Here is a 19,663-nt window from a genome sequence, read left to right as displayed (position 1 = left end):
TGGTAGGAGAAGCCATGCGAGCGAATGACAGCGCCGAGAGAGTTGGTGTAGAGCGAGAAGAGAAGGGGACCCTGGACGGAACCCTGAGGAACTCCAGTAGTAAGAGGACAAAGTTCCGGCACAGATCCTCGCCTGGTTACCCGGTAGGTGCGGCCGTTGAGGTAGGACGAGAGAAGGGAGAGAGCAGAGCCTGAGACACCAAGTTCCTGAAGGGAGTAAATAAGGATCTGGTGGTTGACTGTGTCAAATGCAGCAGAGAGGTCCGGTGAGAACAGAGGAGAGAGAGGCGGCTCTAGCGGTGTGAAGTTGCTCTGAGACAGCAAGGAGAGCAGTCTCTGTGGGATGGCCTGCCTTGAAGCCTGACTGGTGGGGGTCAAGGAGGTTGTTATGGTATCTATTGCTATCTACAGTTTGCTTCATTTTGTTGACGTAGAGTTAAAAGTTTTAATAGAGGGAAATTTGGATGTAGAATAATACAGCTCTAATGGCACAGACATAAAATAACTTTTAGAATATAGATGGGAATGAAAAAGTTTGGGAAATGCAAGTTCTACTAATGCAACTTGTGAATAATAAAATAACTCAGAAATGAGCCCTTAAAAGATGCCTACGCTGTAATAAGACAACCGGGGAAGACAGTAATGAATTGCACTCATATCACCATGAAACTTCTCCAGTTGATTTCTGCAAATCTTGAATATATGTTGAAATATGCACAAAAAGGCATTATCAAAACTTAACTATGTGAATTTAAAATAAATCCACCTAAATGTACATTTCGGATGTACATTTAGGTGTTGTCAAAGTTGACAACATGCAGAACAATGTTTTCATCTGTATTGTCTCCCCACAGACACAATGAAGTATATTATACACACAAACATACACACAGTACCAGTCAAAAGTGTGAATGCACCTTCTCATTCAAAGGTTTTCTACATTGTAGAGTCATATTAAAGGCATCAAAACTGTGAAGGAACACATACAAAATGTGGTAATAAAAAGAAAAAAGAAAATGCTCAACCAACCAGAATAGGTTTTCTATTTTAGACCTTTTCCTTCTTGGTCAAACAGCCCTTACAGAGCCTGGAGGTGTGTTTGGGCTCAATGTCCAGTTGAAATACGAATGCAGGGCCCTGGGGTCCGTTTCAAGAAGCGGGTTTAGTGGAAACTCAGAGTTTGTTAACCCTGAGATGAGGGAAACTGTGGCCCGTCTGTTTCACAAAGGGAGGTAACTAAAGCTCAGGGTCAGTCACCATGGCAACTGAGCCTGTGAACATAACCTGGTCGGGAGCAGCTTTTCTTCAATATATATATATATATATATATAGAGAGAGAGAGAGAGAGAGAGCTATTGATGAATCTGTTTTTATTGCATTTCAAAAATGGAGATATGGTGTTTTTGAACTTGCAAAAATTGGGCTTTTACTTTGGAGAAATCTCCAAGTCTGTACAGTAAAAACACTTTATAATCATCATGGTAGTAGTCAGAGAGGTCCTTAACATGAGTACACTAGTATTTGCCTGGAACTATTGAGAATTATGTTTTTTTTGCATTTCAAATATGGAGATATAGGGCTATAGGGCTTTTACTTTGGTGAAATCTCCAAATCTGATACTCAGCATGCTAGTAACCAGAGATGTTCTTAACTCAGGTACCTAACTCTGCTAGGTTTGACCTGATCTAAGTCGGTTTTGCCTTCACTTCTGAATCAAATAAGATTTGAATTCTTAAACTCTCAGTTTGTCAAAACGCCACATGGTGATTGTTCACTTATTAGAGTGTCAAGCAATTGGTGTTTTGCATTTTGAGGAGTTTCTGTCGAGGCCAATCAACCTTTTTTCTCCTAAACGACAGGGGAGTGGTCAGCGCAGCCGTAGTCAACTCCCACTAACGAGGGAGTATTTAACTACAGATCGAGTGAAGCGTTAGATTATCCTAGCAGCACGAAGACGAGCAGGACAAAGACTAGGGAGTCTTTCGTGGAGTCTTCGGGGCAGCTGAATGCGGCGCCTTCTTCTAGTTTTGGTTATGTGTTTGACCCCTTTACCCATACCTGTCCGAACCTCCTCCCGCAGATACTACAGGCCTCGGGCCAGATCCGCTCTCTATCGTAACCTTTCCTCTCTCATCTATCTCACCCGCTCCACTCATGTCCAGCACCTCGTCACAGGAGGCCTCTGGAACTGCCAGTCAGCTACTCGCAAGGAAGACTTCATCTCCGGCTTCGCTATCCAGCAGTCGCTTGACTTCCTCGCTCTCACCGAGACCTGGATCACACCTGAGAACACATCTACCCCGGCCGCTCTCATTCTCCTTCAGCCACACACGCAGGCCCACTGGCAGGGGTGGTGGCACAGGTCTACTCATTTCACCCAAATGGAGCTTTTCTCTTTACTCTCTTCCACCACTGTCTTTCGAATTCCATGCTGTAACAGTCAGCGTGGTTACATGGATTCGAATAACTGGCTTAGTCAGACTGAAATTGAATTATCCGTTTCATGTAAACACCTTTGTCCGACTATGTGCGGTCCGACTATGATCCGATTGACACCCCTGGATAACTCGATCCGATCCAGTTGATAGTTCGACTATTGCGGCATGTAACTATGAATCGGATAAGGTACTGGACATTGCGTCTTTGCGCATGCTTGAGATCCCGACGGCGTCTTCTCTCAGTTATCAAATCAGCCAATAGCGCCATTCGCATTCGCTGTACTCCTATTAACATCATGCAAAAATAGTAGAGGGATGTAGCTTCTCCTTGCTCTCCGTTCGCCATCTTTCTCGTAATGTTGATGTTGTTGGTAGTGGTGAAGCCGTCAAGCGGAAATGGCTGTATCACAACTAGTTGTAAGGAACACAGCGCCACCTATCGAATCGGATATGACATGCTTCCGGCCAATGATTCGATTTATTCACTGCCATACATATTGGGATAATAGCACCTCCCCCCGAAAGATAGCATAGTCCGACTAAGCAAAGATTTGAATTATACCATCATGTACACACTGAGATACTCACCTGGTATAATTAACTATCGTTGTCCTTTACCGTCCGCCAGGCTCCTTGGGTCATTTCTTGGAAGAACTGGACATTCTCCTGTCCAACTTCCCTGAAAATGGCCCTCCGCTCATCCTCCTGGGTGACTTCAACATCCAGACAGAGAAGTCATCTGACCTCTTACACCTTCTTTCGCTCGGTCACTCAGTCCCTCTCCTCCTACTCACAAAGCCGGCAATCACCTTGACTACATCTTTACTAGAAACTGCTCTACCACTAACCTCTCTGTAACTCCACTTCCTGTGTCTGACCACTTCATCTCTCTCCCACTCTCCATAACTAACGACCCTGCCCCATTGACTGATTCTGTACCTGTTCGTCGCAACATTCGCTCCCTCTCTCCCTCCTCTCTGGCCTCCTCCTGTTCTATCATCTCTCCCTTCTACTGACTCACTCTTGCATCCGAACGCTGCTGCAGGGACTCTCCTCTCAACTCTTTCCTCCTCTCTAGACTCTCTCTGATGACCCGACGGACTGGCGAGTCCCCTCCGGCTCCGTGGCTGTCTCAACCGCGTGCCATGAGAGCCACCATGCGAGCATCGGAAAGGAGATGGCGTAAATATAAACGACCTGACGACCTGCTTTTTCTGCTTCTATCTCTGCTGCCAAAAGCTCTTTCTACCTATCCAGAATAGAATCTTCATTTTCTAACCCTAAAAAACTATTTTCGATCTTCTCCAACCTCCTCAAACCCCCTAGTCCTCCTCCCCCCTCCCCCCTTCTTCCGGGTGACTTTGTTAACTACTTTACCAAGAAAATAGCCGACATACACTCCTCTTTCTCAAACCCACCTCCTACTTCTTGCATCCCACTGGCTTCACCTCTATCGGCCACATTCTTACCCTAGTAACCTCTGCCCGTCCGACCACCTGCCCTCTTGACCCCATTCCATCACATCTTCTACGATCTATCACACCTGACCTTCTTCCTTTCCTCACCTGTCTCATCAACAATGCTCTGTTATCTGGCTGTTTTCCCAATCCTCTGTAGGAGGCAAGAGTTAACCCTCTCCTTAAGAAACCTACCATCAACCCTTCTGAAGAAAACAACTACAGACCGGTCTCTCTTCTTCCCTTTTTGTTCAAAACTCTTGAACGTGCGATCTTTAACGAACTCTCCTCCTATCTCCACCATAACAACCTCCTTGACCCCCACCAGTCAGGCTTCAAGGCAGGCCATTCCACAGAGACTGCTCTCCTTGCTGTCTCAGAGCAACTCCACACTGCTAGAGTTCTAGGCTCTGCTCTCTCCCTTCTCTCGTCCTACCTCGACGGCCGCACCTACCGGGTAACCTGGCGAGGATCTGTGTCGGAACCTTGTCCTCTTACTACGGGAGGTCCTCAGGGTTCCGTCCTGGGTCCCCTTCTCTTCTCGCTCTACACCAACTCTCTCGACGCTGTCATGCGCTCGCATGGCTTCTCCTACCACAGCTATGCCGATGACACCCAACTAATTCTCTCCTTCCCTCCCTCGGATAAAATGTCTCAGAGCTGCCACAGACACCCATCAAGTTAAATGGCAGTAGCATGGTAGTTTTAATTGATTCAGGAGCCTCTGCAAACTGTGTTAGCGAAACAAGCTTCGAGAAACTGATGCCACGTCCTCAACTGAACCACACCAGCACCAAGAATTACCCGTTTCGCTCCAAAGTTCCATTACCACTCAAAGGTAGTTTCAAGTGCAGTGTGGAGAAAGGACAGGAAAACACAACATGCACATTCTTTGTAGTTGAAGGGGATGGATTTAACGTGCTCAGCTACAAAACATCTAAAGCACTGGGACTGATTAAAATAGTCACAGCAGTGTCGTCCACACAACAGCGTCGCACAGTCGCAGATGAGCTGGTGGAAAATCATCCGGAACTGTTTCAGGGGATCGGAAAACTGAAGGACTTTCAGGTAAAGCTTCACATAAATCCTGACATCAAGCCTTCATGCCAACCACATCGACGTGTACCGTTCCACATTTGCCAGAAGGTCGAAGATGAGCTTCAGAAACTCGAGGCAGATGACATCATTGAGGAGGTCAATGGCCCGACACCGTGGGTCTCACCTATCGTTGCACCTCCCAAGCCTAAAGACCCAGACAAAGTCAGACTTTGTGTTGATATGCGCCAAGCTAACACAGCTATAGAGAGAGAACGGCACATAACTCCCACCATGGACGACGTGATACACGAGCTAAACGGAGCAACAGTGTTTTCAAAACTGGATTTGAGAGCTGGATACCACCAGCTAGAGCTTCATCCAGACGGCAGGTACATCACTACCTTCACCACACACATTGGGTTGAGGCGCTACAAGAGACTGAGTTTTGGTATATCCTCTGCTGCGGAAGTATTTCAAAATGCTATATGCCAGACACTGCAAGGTCTCTCTGGTGTGAAGAACCTCAGCGACGACATCATTGTCTACGGAGCCTCCCAGACTGACCATGACAACAACCTCCGAGCACTGTTCCAGAGACTGGGAAAGCGGTCTCACACTCAATCGGGAAAAATGTGAGTTCAATAAGTCAAGGCTTGAGTTTTTTGGTTTCTTCTTCTCAGCAGGAGGTGTTTCAGCAGATCCCAAGAAGGTGATTGCAGTTCAGTAGGCTGCAGACCCCCAAAATCCAGGAGAAATCAGGAGTCTGCTGGGGATGGCTAATTACTGCTCCCGGTTCATCAGAGAGTTCTCCTCAATCTCAGAACCGCTGCGCAAGCTGACCAGACAAGACACACCCTGGGTATGGGGCCCAGAACAGAAAGTTGCATTACAGACACTGAAAGACCAGCTAACCAGCGACACTACGATGTTATATTTCTACCCAGGCAGAGAAACGGAACTGATTGTAGATGCTAGCCCTGTTGGACTGGGTGCTATCCTCTGTCCAAAAGACGTGCAAGGGGCTAAGTACATGATTGCATATGCCAGTCGGTCCCTGAGCGATGTAGAGGGGAGATACTCTCAAACAGAAAAAGAAGCACTGGCCATAGTGTGGGGCTGTGAACATTTCCACCTGTACATTTATGGTCATCCTTTAACTCTAGTGACGGATCACAAGGCGCTGGAAATCATATGGAACAATCCCAAGTCCAAACCACCTGCCAGGATCGAGAGATGGGGACTGAGGCTTCAGCCTTACGACTTCAAGGTTGAATACAGGAAGGGGGCTGACAACCCAGCTGACTACATGTCTCGGCATCCCATGTTGTCTGAGACAGGTGACAGCACTCGTGCAGCAAAAGTGGCAGAGGAGTATGTGGACTTCATTGCGAGTCATGCTACACCTAAAGCAATGACACACAGAGATCAAGACAGAGACACTTGCAGACCCAATGCTTCAAGAGGTTGGTGCTCACATCAGACACAACACATGGCATAAAACTGACAAGTCACAACATGCTGACATACTAAAGCAGTTTAGACAAGTTAGCAGTGAACTAACAACATCACATGCATCTGACATTATACTGCGGGGCACTAGAATAGTGATTCCCAAAGCCCTACAAGACAGAGTGTTACAACTAGCCCATGAGGGACACCAGGGCATTGTCAAAACAAAAGCACCACTCCGAACCAAGGTGTGGTTTCCAGACATCGATCGCAAAGCAGAAGTCGCAGTACGCAGTTGTCTAACATGTCAGGCCAACACACCAGTCACACACAAGGAGCCGCTAAAAATGTCAATTCTGCCAGAAGTTCCTTGGCATAGTGTAAGTGCAGACGTCTATGGACCGCTTCCGACTGGAGAGTACTTGCTTGTCATCGTGGATGAGTATACACGCTACCCAGTTGTAGAGAGTGTGCGGTCGACATCGGCAAACACAGTCATTCCGGTCATGGACAAAGTCTTCTCCATGTTTGGAATCCCCAGAGTTGTAAAACTGACAATGGTCCCCCATTCACCAGTGACCAGTTCGCAGATCATCTAGGATTCCATCACCGCCGGATAACACCGCTGTGGCCTCAAGCTAATGCAATAGCTGAACGGTTCATGCGGACACTTGGCAAAGCTGTTCGTGTGGCTGAAACACAGGGACTTCCTTGGAAACAACAGCTGAACATCTTTCTACGTGAGTATCGAGCTACGCCCCACAGTACAACAGAAAGCTCGCCTGCAGAGCGGTTATTCCAACGCAAGGTGTACACGAAGATTCCTTCATTCACTCACACTGTCAGTAACAGTTCAGACTCCGAAGTGAGGGCAAAAGACAGCAAGGCCAAAGCCAAAATGAAATCTCATGCAGACTCTCATTGTCGTGCTACACCACACTCTCAGTCCAGGTGACACTGTGCTTCATCGTCAACCCAAGCACAATAAGCTCACCACACCATATAACAGTAAGCCATACACCGTGACCAAAGCCAAAGGATCCATGATCACAGCAGCCAGAAAAGGACACTCCATCGTCAGGAATGCTTCATTCTTCAAGAAGATCTCACCAGAAATATTGGACATCCCACCGGACACTGATGATGATGGTGATTACAGTGATGCCTTCACGAGCACAACAACGCCAAGATATCCCTCAAGGCACAACAGACGTCCTCCAGCCTACCTACAGGATTATACTTAGTTTAGGGACTGTAAGCAGAAGAAATGTTCTGATTTGAAAGGGGACTGTATTAGCCAAGGTTAAGAAGTTTGGTGATTTCCCCTTTTAGCAGTCTAAAATAGAATTTTATTTCTGTTTCTAGAATTAGAAATACGCTATAAATATAGCAGGTACAGCAGGTACGATTGCTGAAGTTTGTTTGATTTGATGTAATAGCAAGCCCAGTTTTCAGAATGTTAAGATGACAGGTTTGTATTTGTTCAATTAAAAAAAAAAAGGGCAATGTGATGTTCATGACGTAACCACGTCACCTGCAGATATAGACGCGCAAGACACGTGAGCAGGAAGTACGCAAACGGTAACGTGTAAGCCAGAGCCGGAGAATAAACGCCCGTGGATATGAATCAAACTGTGTTAGGTCTGGTGTATAAACCCACACAACGCAAACACTACACTGGGAAACTGCAGGAAAGCACAGGCATAATGACGGAAAAGAGGGGTTTTATTTTTTCTGCAGAGCCTGGTGTTCATGAAGCTGCAACCATCTTCTCCTTTCTGTTGTCATGCGACAAACAACCGATCACGCAACGTCTTTGATGTCCCAGATAAAATCCAGAGGAATGTCTGCCATCTCTCTGTGGAAGGTGTCGTCAAATCTCTCGTTCTGGGCCACAGTGAAGTGATTCTTCCAGTCGCCGATGGTGCCTGGTGTCCACAGTACATGATGGGAGGAAAAAGAAAAAGGTTGTAGTCCTCAGTCCTCAAACGTATTGTAAGTCTGCCTATTCCCATCACCATATGCACATGTAATCCCCAAACGGATGGCATAAGCAGTGCAATGATATTTCACGTTAAAATCTGGATCAAAATATTGTTTTAAAATGAAGGTGCCGCTAAATGCTGAACCTGTGTGCTAAACACTGAGATATAGAGCATTAGTACAGCAGTCATTCCCCTCTTGTGTCCATCCATCCATCCATTGTCAAACCGCTTATGGAGTCCTTCCCAGCCAATCGCAGGGCTACACAGAGACCCACGACCATTCACACTCACACATCTACGGGCAATTTAAAGTCCCCAATTAACCTGATCCCCAGAGCATGTCTTTGGACTGTGGGAGGAAGCCGGAGAACCCAGAGAGAACCCACGCTGACACCGGGAGAACATGCAGACTCCACACAGAAAGGCCACTGGGCGGAGTAAAACCCAGGACCTTTTTGCTGTGAGGCGACAGTGCTAACCACCCCCCCTCTTGTGTGCGTGTTACAAAATGACACGGATCTTCTCTACAGCTGCTGCACAAGATTCATCCTTTGTCTCCGGCTCCTCCTGCATGCATCTGCAGCAGTGACCCTGCTCACCTTTCCTCAAGAATGTGCCCTGGTGGTGGCTGAGCAGGCGACCTGGTACTCGCTCGTAGTTGGCCTGTGGGTTCTTCTTCATGTTGTTGAAGGTGGCGTGTTTAACTACATCGGCCAGCTGCTCGTCGGTCAGCGCTGACCCCAGGAACAAGGCAATCCTCTCCACTGCGGAATGCAGGTCCTGAACATACAAAGCAGGGTATTTTTAACAGACCGATGCGTCGTCACACAAGCCTACAACTTCCAACATTACAGCACATTCAAGCACAGGGAGGAATGAATGCGGCTCCTACTTTAACCATCTCTTCGTAAGTGAGGAACAGCATGTTTATATCATCCTTGTGCAGGTACCACGCCTTGATGTGCTCAAACCAGCTGGAAGCAAATACTGCAAAGGAGAAGACAGACATGTTATCGCCACATTAGACGTTCACCTTGAGCTGCACTGGTGACAACGTGCCACAAGCACCTAATGCCATCATGTGAGTAACTGAAGAACTTGCCATCTCCTCTCATGAATTTTTCAAAGAAGTCGTCAAAGTCCGTCGGCGTTTCCAACATGTTTCCAACCTTATGGAAGTGGAAGTAAGATACAAGGACATCTTTGGGATTTCTTGCCACGTAGATCACCTGAAAACGGAACAGCCTGGGTGTGAGTGTTTAGGAGAACAACCCCAACACAAACAATAATAATACATAAAAGCCTGTAGCGCCTCATCGACCTGTAGCAGTCTGAGAGATACTTTGTGAGCCCGGTCAACTGATAGTCAAGATGATTTGTGCGTCATTGTCCAGATAATCTCACAGGAACTCATGGTGTAATGTTTTATGTTAAAAGTGCAAAACAAAGGGACCTGTACGCAGTCAGATTAACAACACGTTTTGCCTTGTTTGAGGAACAGTTCAAGATCTTGTCCATTATGTGTGTGTGTGTGTGTGTGTGTTATCTTAAAACTATATAACTCAAAGCCAGAGGGGAGGATCTTTATGAACTTGCAGGTGTGTCAATTCTGTCTCCTGCTTGCAAGTATTTCATAAATGTTCTACGCTTCTTTCTCTTTTAGATGACATTGAACATCAACACCACATTTGTCCACCCATCCAAAGCTACCTTGATGCCCAGAAATTTTACACACCTGATGCTTTCAAATTAAATATGTAAAACACGAAAAAAAATGGTGGTGTGGTGGTTAGCACTGTCGCCTCACAGCCAGAAGGTCATGGGTTCCACTCCGCCCAGTGGCCTTTCTGTGTGGAGTCTGCATGTTCTCCCCGTGTCTGCGTCGGTTCTCTGCGAGTTCTCTCGTTTCCTCCCACAGTCCAAAGAAATTCTCTGGTAATCAGGTTGATTGGGGACTCTAAATTGCCCGTAGATGTGTGTGTGGATGTGAGTGTGAATGGTCGTCTGTCTCTGTGTAGCCCTGTGATTGGCTGGTGACCAGTCCAGGTTGTACCCCTTCTCTTGCCCGAAGTTAGCTGGGATAGACTCCAGCCCCCCTGCGTGCAGCATAAGTGGTTTGACGATGGATGGATGAAAAAGAAAACACTTGGCTAGAGAGCTGCCTACCTTGCCTTTCTTCTGGCTCAGGGCGGAAGGTAATAACGAGAACGGCAGATGGCTGACTGTCATCCGTGGTGACCGAGACTTGATAAATGCCTCTGTTTGCACCTCGATCCAAGGGACCAACTCAGCGTTGGAGAATGTGATGTGCTTGCTGATGGCTGTCAGATTTCCCTTCGCCTCAAGCAGCAGCAGGATCTGTTGCATCCAGATGGTCCCTATCAAAACAGAGAAGACGGGCCTTATTTGCATCTCCCAGACGGAAGCACACCTCTCACCTCCTGTCCTTTATGGGCCTCTGTCCTGGTTTCTTTTCACGAAACACACCATCATTTCATACCCTGCTCTCTGTTGAAATCAATTTGCAACACACAGGATTAAAACGCCTTCCCCCTGTGAGATGTATGTAGTGGTAAAAACATTCTGTAAACAATTGTCTTGTGCTAAAAGCCAGATCTCAGTGGTTGACCCTGAGATGTAGAGACAGAAATATTTAGGGTTTGCAGCTGTGTTTGGGGAAGGGGATCATCTTGCTCTCACAGACCTTCGATCAGAGGAGCATTGTGTGTTACCCTCAGCTCCACCTGAGTTCTTATCTCAACTTGATTTGTGGCTTTTCGTAACTGGCACTAAGAACTGTCTTCAAGTGTATAAAAACTCAGTGTTTTTACTGCTCGGACACCCCATTACACAGAACGCTGGAATACGTGCTGGTGTGTTGGACCTCCTGCTTACAAGCAAAAGTTAGAGCCAGATATCTGCGGAGAATTGTTCATGTAATCTTTTTCTTTTCTAAATAAATGTTAACTTTTTGACTTTAATTGATCAACGTGCTGGATCCTTCTCATCAACCAACTCGGAGGGATCAGAGATCCCGACACCCCCTGCCTGCTCTGCCAGAAATCTGTTCTATTGACCTGATTTTATTACCCCGACCGATCTCCCTCCTGAACCTAACCCTCCCCCCACCCCGCGACCAGTGAAGGCTTGGAGTGCTAGCCAATCAGACACAGGGTAGGGCTGGTCATGATCACACCGTTCGGGGAAAAACAAATGGCGTCTGTGATGAATTACGTATTTAGTGTGACCCGGCACTTGGTTGTGCACCTTTGAAGCTTTAGAAAGGCACTTGCTGCAAAATGATAACAATTAAGCAATAATTAACTATTGTATTTAGTGTTGTACTCTTGTGATCTAATCACCTATGACACATTTTGAAATAAAGAAAGCATAAAAGGGATCTCAAATCTTTGTTTTCCTCACCTGATTTGGGGTATGTGACGACCAACACATCAGATTCTTTTATCTCCAAGTTACGAATCATGTCAACCGCATCTGGATCATGAAGGCCTTTGATCACCAGGAAGCCTTTGTGTGACACTAGGCCAGGATTCTTGCCATCAATTACATCCATGATCTAAAACAAAATAAGGGACATTTGGTCTTCATAGCCCTCTTTTATCAATGTTGCTTCTGTTCTGTTGCTTGTGAAGGAGAGTATATTTTGCCACCATGTCTGCACAAGATTGCGCCATGTATAGCTGTTCATAGGCAATTTTAAAAGTGTTGTCTATCATGCATCTGAATTATTGTCATTATAAAAAAAGTGTGATGGAAACGTGCACGTTACGACTTAAATGTTATATCAGTGCTGTACATGCGCCCTGCATTCTGGTAGATTACTGTTTGACTTTCAAACTTATTTTATTTTTGAAATTAACGACTATGATGGAGGGTTTGATGCATCTGAGATGGAACTTCAACTTCAGTACACACACACACACACACACACACACAAATTTATTGCAAAGCAAACATGCAGTGGTTTTAAAACAAGTGAACCCGTGCATGCCCACAGAAACACAAATAAAGAATAACTATAGAAAATTGCATTCATAGAATGTGGCTCGTACATCAGAAACATTGATTGTTCACCACAGATTCAATTACTCCCATTTATTACCAAAGAAATGAGTCAAGAACTAAGCAATGCATTTAGAAAAATAAAGTACACACAATCAAGCTGTCAGAACCCAGCTGCATTCCATGAAGAAATATTATGGGAGCGGTGCGACGCAACGCTTTGGCTAGCCTGGCTCTATTCCATGATGTTATCAGTTAGTCATATTAAATCAATGACAGTGAATAAATGTGTTTAGTTTAGTAAATTCAAAGAAATCCATTAAGTATGTGTAGGCCTCACTAAATTGAGGGGTTGAAGGGAGAGACAAAAGAAAGGACCTCTGTAGGACCTGATAATGATAAAAATATGAAGGCTCCTGGAAATGGGCTCACTGTGTTACAGCTTAACCGTGTAATACGTGTGTGTGTGTGTGTGTCTGCAGGATCCTGATTGGTGGAGCCGCCGCAGATGCGAGACAGTGATTCGTGCGTTCAATAAAAGGGAATTTATTTAGGTATATTAGGTATTTTAAAATGACACCAAATATATATGGGATTATTTTAACAGCAGAATTCAAGGTGCGGGGAACTTTAATTAAATTACAATTACAATTACATTAAATTACACTATTAAATCAATCCCATAAACCACAGCCTGGGACATTCCAGAATCCTTTGAGAGTTTCAGTTTTAGGTATTGCCCTGCCGGGTGATACGAATCTTAAATACTAGTCTACACATCATTTTAACAGTAAAGCGGACAGCGTGAATAACCATTTAGTTCATGGCTATTTTTCAAAATGCAGATTATAAATAAGCATATATAAAAACCTTGCACTTATATTAAGAAGGAATTAAATCAACCATTGGTGCCTTTCATTGGTTAGCGCAAACGTTCAATGGAAACAATAAGCAGCCCACATCACAATAATGCCTGGTACAAATTTGGTTTACCAATGATGTTTAAATAGTGTTACAAGACAGCAGATACGTGCTGCCATGTCGTTGTTACCACGTTGCCCGTTTGCTGTCGATGATCTTCATTTAAGGGGAGAAACCGCAGGTCGTTTTTTGTTTTTCACTTGTTCTGAAAATGTCTCTTTGATTATGCAAATGAGGCATTATCTCATGTTTGGTATTTGGGCATTTTGCAGACAAGAAAAGGTGAAGAAGTTCAAAAACAACTAATGGCACCAATTACTTTGATACGTTTTATGTTGTTTTGAATTACACATTTACTGAGATTTCATGTTTAGAGGTGCATTATCTGGTATATATAAACCATCATACGTGAGCGTCTGTGGAGCCAAATCCACATCAAACGTTCTGTTCATTTGAAAAACAAACCGGAACCTGAAATTCACATTTGATGCCAGTTGCCCGCCCCCTGCGCCACATCAGGGTCAAAAGTCCGAATGTGAAAAAAAAGATCTGAACGCAAAAAAAAGATCTGAAAGTGAAAATATAAATGTTTTGAATCTGAAAATATAAAATCTGTAACCGAAAATTATAGAGTGAATATCAAAAAATTAGTATAAGTGAAGATTGGAAAAATATAGTAGAGTCAAAACTATATTCATCCCGAAAATATTTTTCGTCCACTTATTTTTAATTTGAATACATTGTTATTATTTTTCAATGTGCAACAAAAAAAAACTTAAATTTTCGATCATGGCGTTCAGCCGCCGACGTGTCGCGTACCTGCTGTAGCGGCTCCTCAGTCTGACGCACGAGCAGCGATGGCACGATCCTTCTGCACGACCACGCGCGCACAAACTCCGCTTTATCGGGCCCACTGCTCCAAAAGCGTGCCAGCGACTCCACCTCCTACCTCCTTCCTCCTCCCCCTCGGAGAGACAGAGAGATAGAGATAGTCTGCTGTTACAAATGTTAAAATATGCCTAATGTATTTATACATATACACAACGGCATATCCATGGTTTGAGCAGGCACTCAGAGGGTCCCGGTGACCTTTTCTTAACAAACGGAAATAAATTGAAAATAAGACATAACAGACCGATCCATTGACAGGGTTCTGTTGAGTATTAAAATATAACCATGCACGCTTACGCTAGAATGAAATTACACTTACTACTATAAATTGCATAGTAATCATGGGTGAAGGCCGCTTAAAGGCCAGATTGCACAAACATGTATTTCAAGTCACAACCCCAGCACACGAACATGTTGCAAAAAGATGCAGCACTATCTGGGTCAAATGCAGTTCAGGAACCACCTGTTCCCCATTCTAAGAACAACATGTCCATTCCCCCCTGTACACAAACTGTTACGCCGCTGAGGCCACAAGGGTTTAGACTCAAAAGCAGACGCAAGGCGTAGTAGTCAGAGGCAAAAATAGTCTTTACTTCAGGCAGGGGTTCGGTACACGGGTAGTCAGACAGAGAAGGTGGATCAATCCAAATCGGCCGGCAAAGGGTCAAAACACGGGAAGAAACACTCAGGAGAATCGCGGGTAAGCTCATTGGGAACAAAGACAAACTGGCAAAGAGCAGGCTGTTGGCACAAAGTAAATACACATCAGAACGAGACACAGGTGGAAACAATAAGGGCAGGGCTTGCAATCACAGGGCGGTGGCACACAGGGAGGAGGAGTCTGAAACGAGAGGGAAAGGTGAGTGACAGAAACTCAACAGAAAACAATATTTGACCTAGGGTGTACCAGTACCCTGTACCCTTACAGTAGTCTAATGTATTTATACATATATACAACGGCGTATCCATGGTTTGAGCAGGCACTCAGAGGGTCCCGGTGAGCTTTTCTTAAGAAACGGAAATAAATTGAAAATAAATAAGACATAACAACAGACCGATCCATTGACAGGGTTCTGTTGAGTATTAAAATATAAACATGCAAGCTTACGCTAGAATGAAATTACACTTACTACTATAAATTGCATAGTAATCATGGGTGAAGGCCGCTTTTAAACAACACCAGCACACGAACATGTTGCAAAAAGATGCAGCACTATCTGGGTCAAATGCAGTTCAGGAACCACCTGTTCCCCATCCTAAGAACAAGATGTCCATTCCCCCCTGTACACAAACTGTTACGCCGCTGGGGCCACAAGGGTTTAGACTCGCGGGTAAGCTCATTGGGAACAAAGACAAACTGGCAAAGAGCAGGCACAAAGTAAATACAAATCAGAACGAGACACAGGTGGAAACAATAAGGCGGGTGACACCACCCTCATTGGACTGATCTCTGGTGGGGATGAGTCCACCTACAGGTGGGAGTCTGACCATCTGGTGTCGTGGTGCAGCCAAAACAACCTGGAGCTCAATGCTCTAAAGACAGTGGAGATGGTTGTGGATTTCCAGAGGAACAGAGCCCCACCCTCCCCCATCACCCTGTGTGACTCCCCCGTCACGACTGTGGGTTCCTTCCGTTTCCTGGGCTCCATCATCACCCAAGACCTCAAGTGGGAGCTGAACATCACCTCCAATAAGGCTCAGCAGAGGTTGTTCTTTCTGAGGCAGCTGAAGATATTCAACCTGCCAAAGACGATAATGGTCCACTTCTACACGGCCATCATAGAGTCCATCCTCTGCTCCTCCATCAGCGTCTGGTACGCTGCAGCCACAGCCAAGGACAAGGGCAGGCTGCAGCGTGTCATCCGCTCTGCAGAGAGGGTGATCGGCTGCAATCTGCCGTCCCTCCAGGATTTGTTCGTTTCAAGGACCCTGAAGCGAGCAAAAAAGATGGTGGCCGACCCCTCTCACCCCGGACAAAACCTGTTTGTGCCCCTTCCATCTGGCAGGAGGCTGAGGTCCATCAGGACTAAGACCTCCCGCCACACCAACAGTTTCTTCCCGTCGGCAGTCGGGCTCATAAAAGGAGCCCGGTCCCCCACTGACTGACTCTGACATTCTGACATTCCACCGGTCACTTTCTTTCATTCTGCACACGTCACTTTTGTCACTTCCTGTTCGCTAGTGCACTTTATTATTTTTTTGTTTTTAATATGTTTTACTTTCACTTCTTAAATTCTATTTTAAACTAACCCATAGCACTATACTACTAACCCATATCATTAGCATTTTTTTTTATTTCATTACTCGTGCACCTGCTGTCCTGCTGTCTTGTCGTACTGTCACGCACCAACCGCCAAGTGAAATTCCTTATATCTGACATATTATGGCAATAAATGTTTCCTGATTCCTGAAAAGGCCATAATGAGCAAATGATAGACTGCGAGAGAAAAATAAAAACATTTTTTCCAAATGTGTGAACTCTTCTTATCAACATAGGAAGCAGGTCCCCTCATGTTGCTACAGCAACCCAGAACAAACCGAGCACCTTATGAAAGCCACCCTACGGTGTTGTCCCATAATGGGGTTTCATTTCCACTGCACCGTTAAACGTATTCCTGATTTTCCTACATGATGGTTTTCCCAGAAATGTGACATACCGAGGTCCCCAATGTAGTGTATGAGACCCTAAATAACAAATACAGAGCGCAATGCGTCAGGTGGAATCACAATATGCCACCATGGCGTGCAAACAAGGGCTGAACCGCTAACAAAACACCTTTAGCTTGTGAACAAGGTTGATTTCAGCGTGCTGCTTTTAGCACTCTGTGTCTACCAGGTGGGCGGTAAGTTAGCCTAGAACTTTGTGTCTACTTTTCCTTTGCTGATGCCTCCTTTGGTCTTTGTGCTACTTAGTTGTTGGTCCATACATGTACTGCAACTTTTCTGACCAGAGTCATTAGAATTGTTTTTTTGTAGACAGTCAAATATACAAATGCAGAAATAGGCTCTCTCCATCTGCCCTGGATGTTCCTATTGTATTTATTATTATCATCATTTTTTTACAATTGTAATCATTTTTCTATAAAGTCACATGAAGTGTTATTTCAGAAGAGGCAGCTGGTCCTCTATGAAGGACAGAAATCCTAGATCTTCCCAGACCACCAGCTTCATTTGTCCTGAGATGACTTAAACCAACAAACGGCCACCTCCTTTGAGGGGGTTTTCCCTCAATTTGTCCCCTTTAGTCCCAAACTAGGGTCCAGGTTGAAGAATTATACCAATCAGTGGTCAGTGACAGCGTTGTGTATACTGATGTGTGGGTGTTTTGTCAGGTGTTGTTCCATGGCACGGTGGTAACCATTGAAAACTTCCTGACGTGGAAAGCCAAGTTTGAGCTGGAGATGGCTGAGCTGAGGAGTAAAAAACAGAAAGAGGAGGAGCAGGGAGGGAAGCTCAAACTCACCGGTAAACTCGTGATGTTTTTACTTAAAGGCTCACGACTTGCCACGTTAATTACAAAAAAGAAAACGCATGAACTAAAGAGAATGTAATCTGCACCTCACCAGGTAAACAGCTGTTTGAGACGGACCACAACCTGGACACGTCTGACATCCAGTTCCTTGAAGAAAGTGAGTGTTTGAACTGCTGCTTTTGTAAAGCTGTTACACAATATTGTTACTACATATCCTGGATATCACAGAAAAGCAGTTTTGTTCAGAGTGGATCTGTTAGATATTGGTTTGTTTTTACACACTGTTTACAAACTTACATCCACGCGCACACACACAAACAAGTTCAATGCCTGAACCATTTAATTGACTGAATAAACGTGTGACTGGGCTCTAGTGCCGTTTGACGTCCTGGTGCTACCTGGCCAGCAGAGGGCACTATATGTTTTCCTGGCACAGAACAAGCAAGATTTAACATTACAAGTAATATTACTGCATTCACACGTATTTTAAGGTGCATTCAGCAATGGTATTTTTAAATACTATTTTATTGTTTTCCAGAATCCCCCTTTTATGTAATAGCAACTTATATAATAACTATGACCATTTCGTAGCAAGGACAGCAAAGAGTTGTGATCTGGTCGAGTGTTTTGCTCTCAGTGAGGGACGAGCAGTTTAGCAGATGCAGAGCGGAGAGTGCGGGTCGGGATGTAGGATTTGACCATGTCCTGGATGTAAGCTGGACCCGATCCATTCACAGCATAGTACGTGAGCACCAATGTTTTGAACTGGATGCGGGCAGCCACCGGTAGCCAGTGAAGAGAGCGCAGGAGTGGAGTAGTGAGGGCGAATTTCGGAAGGTTAAAGACCAGTCGAGCTGCTGCATTCTGGAAGAGCTGCAGAGGTCGAATGGCGGTAGCAGGGAGACCAGCCAGGAGGGAGTTGCAGTAGTCCAGGCGTGAGATGACAAGAGCCTGAATCAGTGCCTGCGCTGCCTTCTGAGTGAGAAGGGGACGTATTCTTGACGCCGAGGTTCCTAGCGGTTCAAGTGGGTGTTAGCACGGAGTTGCCAAAGTTGACCGTCAGGTCCTGTGTAGGAGAATCTTTTCCCGGAATGAGAAGCAATTCAGTCTTGTTGGGTTGATTTTCAGATGGTGGGCGGACATCCAGATGTCAGTCAGACAGGCACAGATCCGCGCCACCACCTGGGTGTCCGAGTGAGGGAACGGGAGAATTAGTTGGGTGTCATCGGCGTAGCTGTGGTAGGAGAAGCCATGCGAGCGAATGACAGCGCCGAGAGAGTTGGTGTAGAGCGAGAAGAGAAGGGGACCCTGGACGGAACCCTGAGGAACTCCAGTAGTAAGAGGACAAAGTTCCGGCACAGATCCTCGCCTGGTTACCCGGTAGGTGCGGCCGTTGAGGTAGGACGAGAGAAGGGAGAGAGCAGAGCCTGAGACACCAAGTTCCTGAAGGGAGTAAATAAGGATCTGGTGGTTGACTGTGTCAAATGCAGCAGAGAGGTCCGGTGAGAACAGAGGAGAGAGAGGCGGCTCTAGCGGTGTGAAGTTGCTCTGAGACAGCAAGGAGAGCAGTCTCTGTGGGATGGCCTGCCTTGAAGCCTGACTGGTGGGGGTCAAGGAGGTTGTTATGGTATCTATTGCTATCTACAGTTTGCTTCATTTTGTTGACGTAGAGTTAAAAGTTTTAATAGAGGGAAATTTGGATGTAGAATAATACAGCTCTAATGGCACAGACATAAAATAACTTTTAGAATATAGATGGGAATGAAAAAGTTTGGGAAATGCAAGTTCTACTAATGCAACTTGTGAATAATAAAATAACTCAGAAATGAGCCCTTAAAAGATGCCTACGCTGTAATAAGACAACCGGGGAAGACAGTAATGAATTGCACTCATATCACCATGAAACTTCTCCAGTTGATTTCTGCAAATCTTGAATATATGTTGAAATATGCACAAAAAGGCATTATCAAAACTTAACTATGTGAATTTA

At 45.3% G+C, this 19,663-nt stretch overlaps 1 protein-coding gene and 1 long non-coding RNA gene across 3 annotated transcripts; one reads left to right on the top strand and one right to left on the bottom strand.

Annotated features, from left to right (window-relative positions):
- Positions 1-8,088: 8,088 nt before the first annotated feature.
- LOC144382994 (amine sulfotransferase-like) lies at positions 8,089-14,353 on the bottom strand. 2 transcript variants are annotated; one of them, XM_078095559.1, is made up of 7 exons: positions 14,130-14,337; positions 11,790-11,943; positions 10,533-10,744; positions 9,469-9,595; positions 9,259-9,353; positions 8,966-9,146; positions 8,089-8,309 (listed from the first exon to the last, which is right to left on the bottom strand). In XM_078095559.1, exons 2-7 carry the CDS (start codon positions 11,938-11,940, stop codon positions 8,185-8,187), a joined length of 891 nt encoding a protein of 296 aa, XP_077951685.1. In that variant the 5' UTR covers positions 11,941-11,943; positions 14,130-14,337; the 3' UTR covers positions 8,089-8,184. The 2 variants fall into 2 exon arrangements, with proteins under 2 accessions (XP_077951685.1, XP_077951686.1); XM_078095560.1 differs by lacking the exon at positions 11,790-11,943 and having other exon boundaries at positions 14,130-14,353.
- A 2,041-nt stretch (positions 14,354-16,394) lies between these two features.
- LOC144389782 (uncharacterized) lies at positions 16,395-18,046 on the top strand. The gene is made up of 2 exons (XR_013453931.1): positions 16,395-17,666; positions 17,768-18,046. It is a non-coding gene; the product is annotated as an uncharacterized LOC144389782 (long non-coding RNA).
- The last annotated feature ends 1,617 nt before the right edge of the window (positions 18,047-19,663 follow it).

The sequence above is a fragment of the Gasterosteus aculeatus genome, chromosome 20 (assembly GCF_964276395.1).
Source record: "Gasterosteus aculeatus chromosome 20, fGasAcu3.hap1.1, whole genome shotgun sequence".
Classification (NCBI taxonomy): Eukaryota; Metazoa; Chordata; class Actinopteri; order Perciformes; family Gasterosteidae; genus Gasterosteus; species Gasterosteus aculeatus.
Note: the sequence above shows the minus strand (reverse complement) of the source record. Positions and strands in the feature narration are given on the sequence as shown.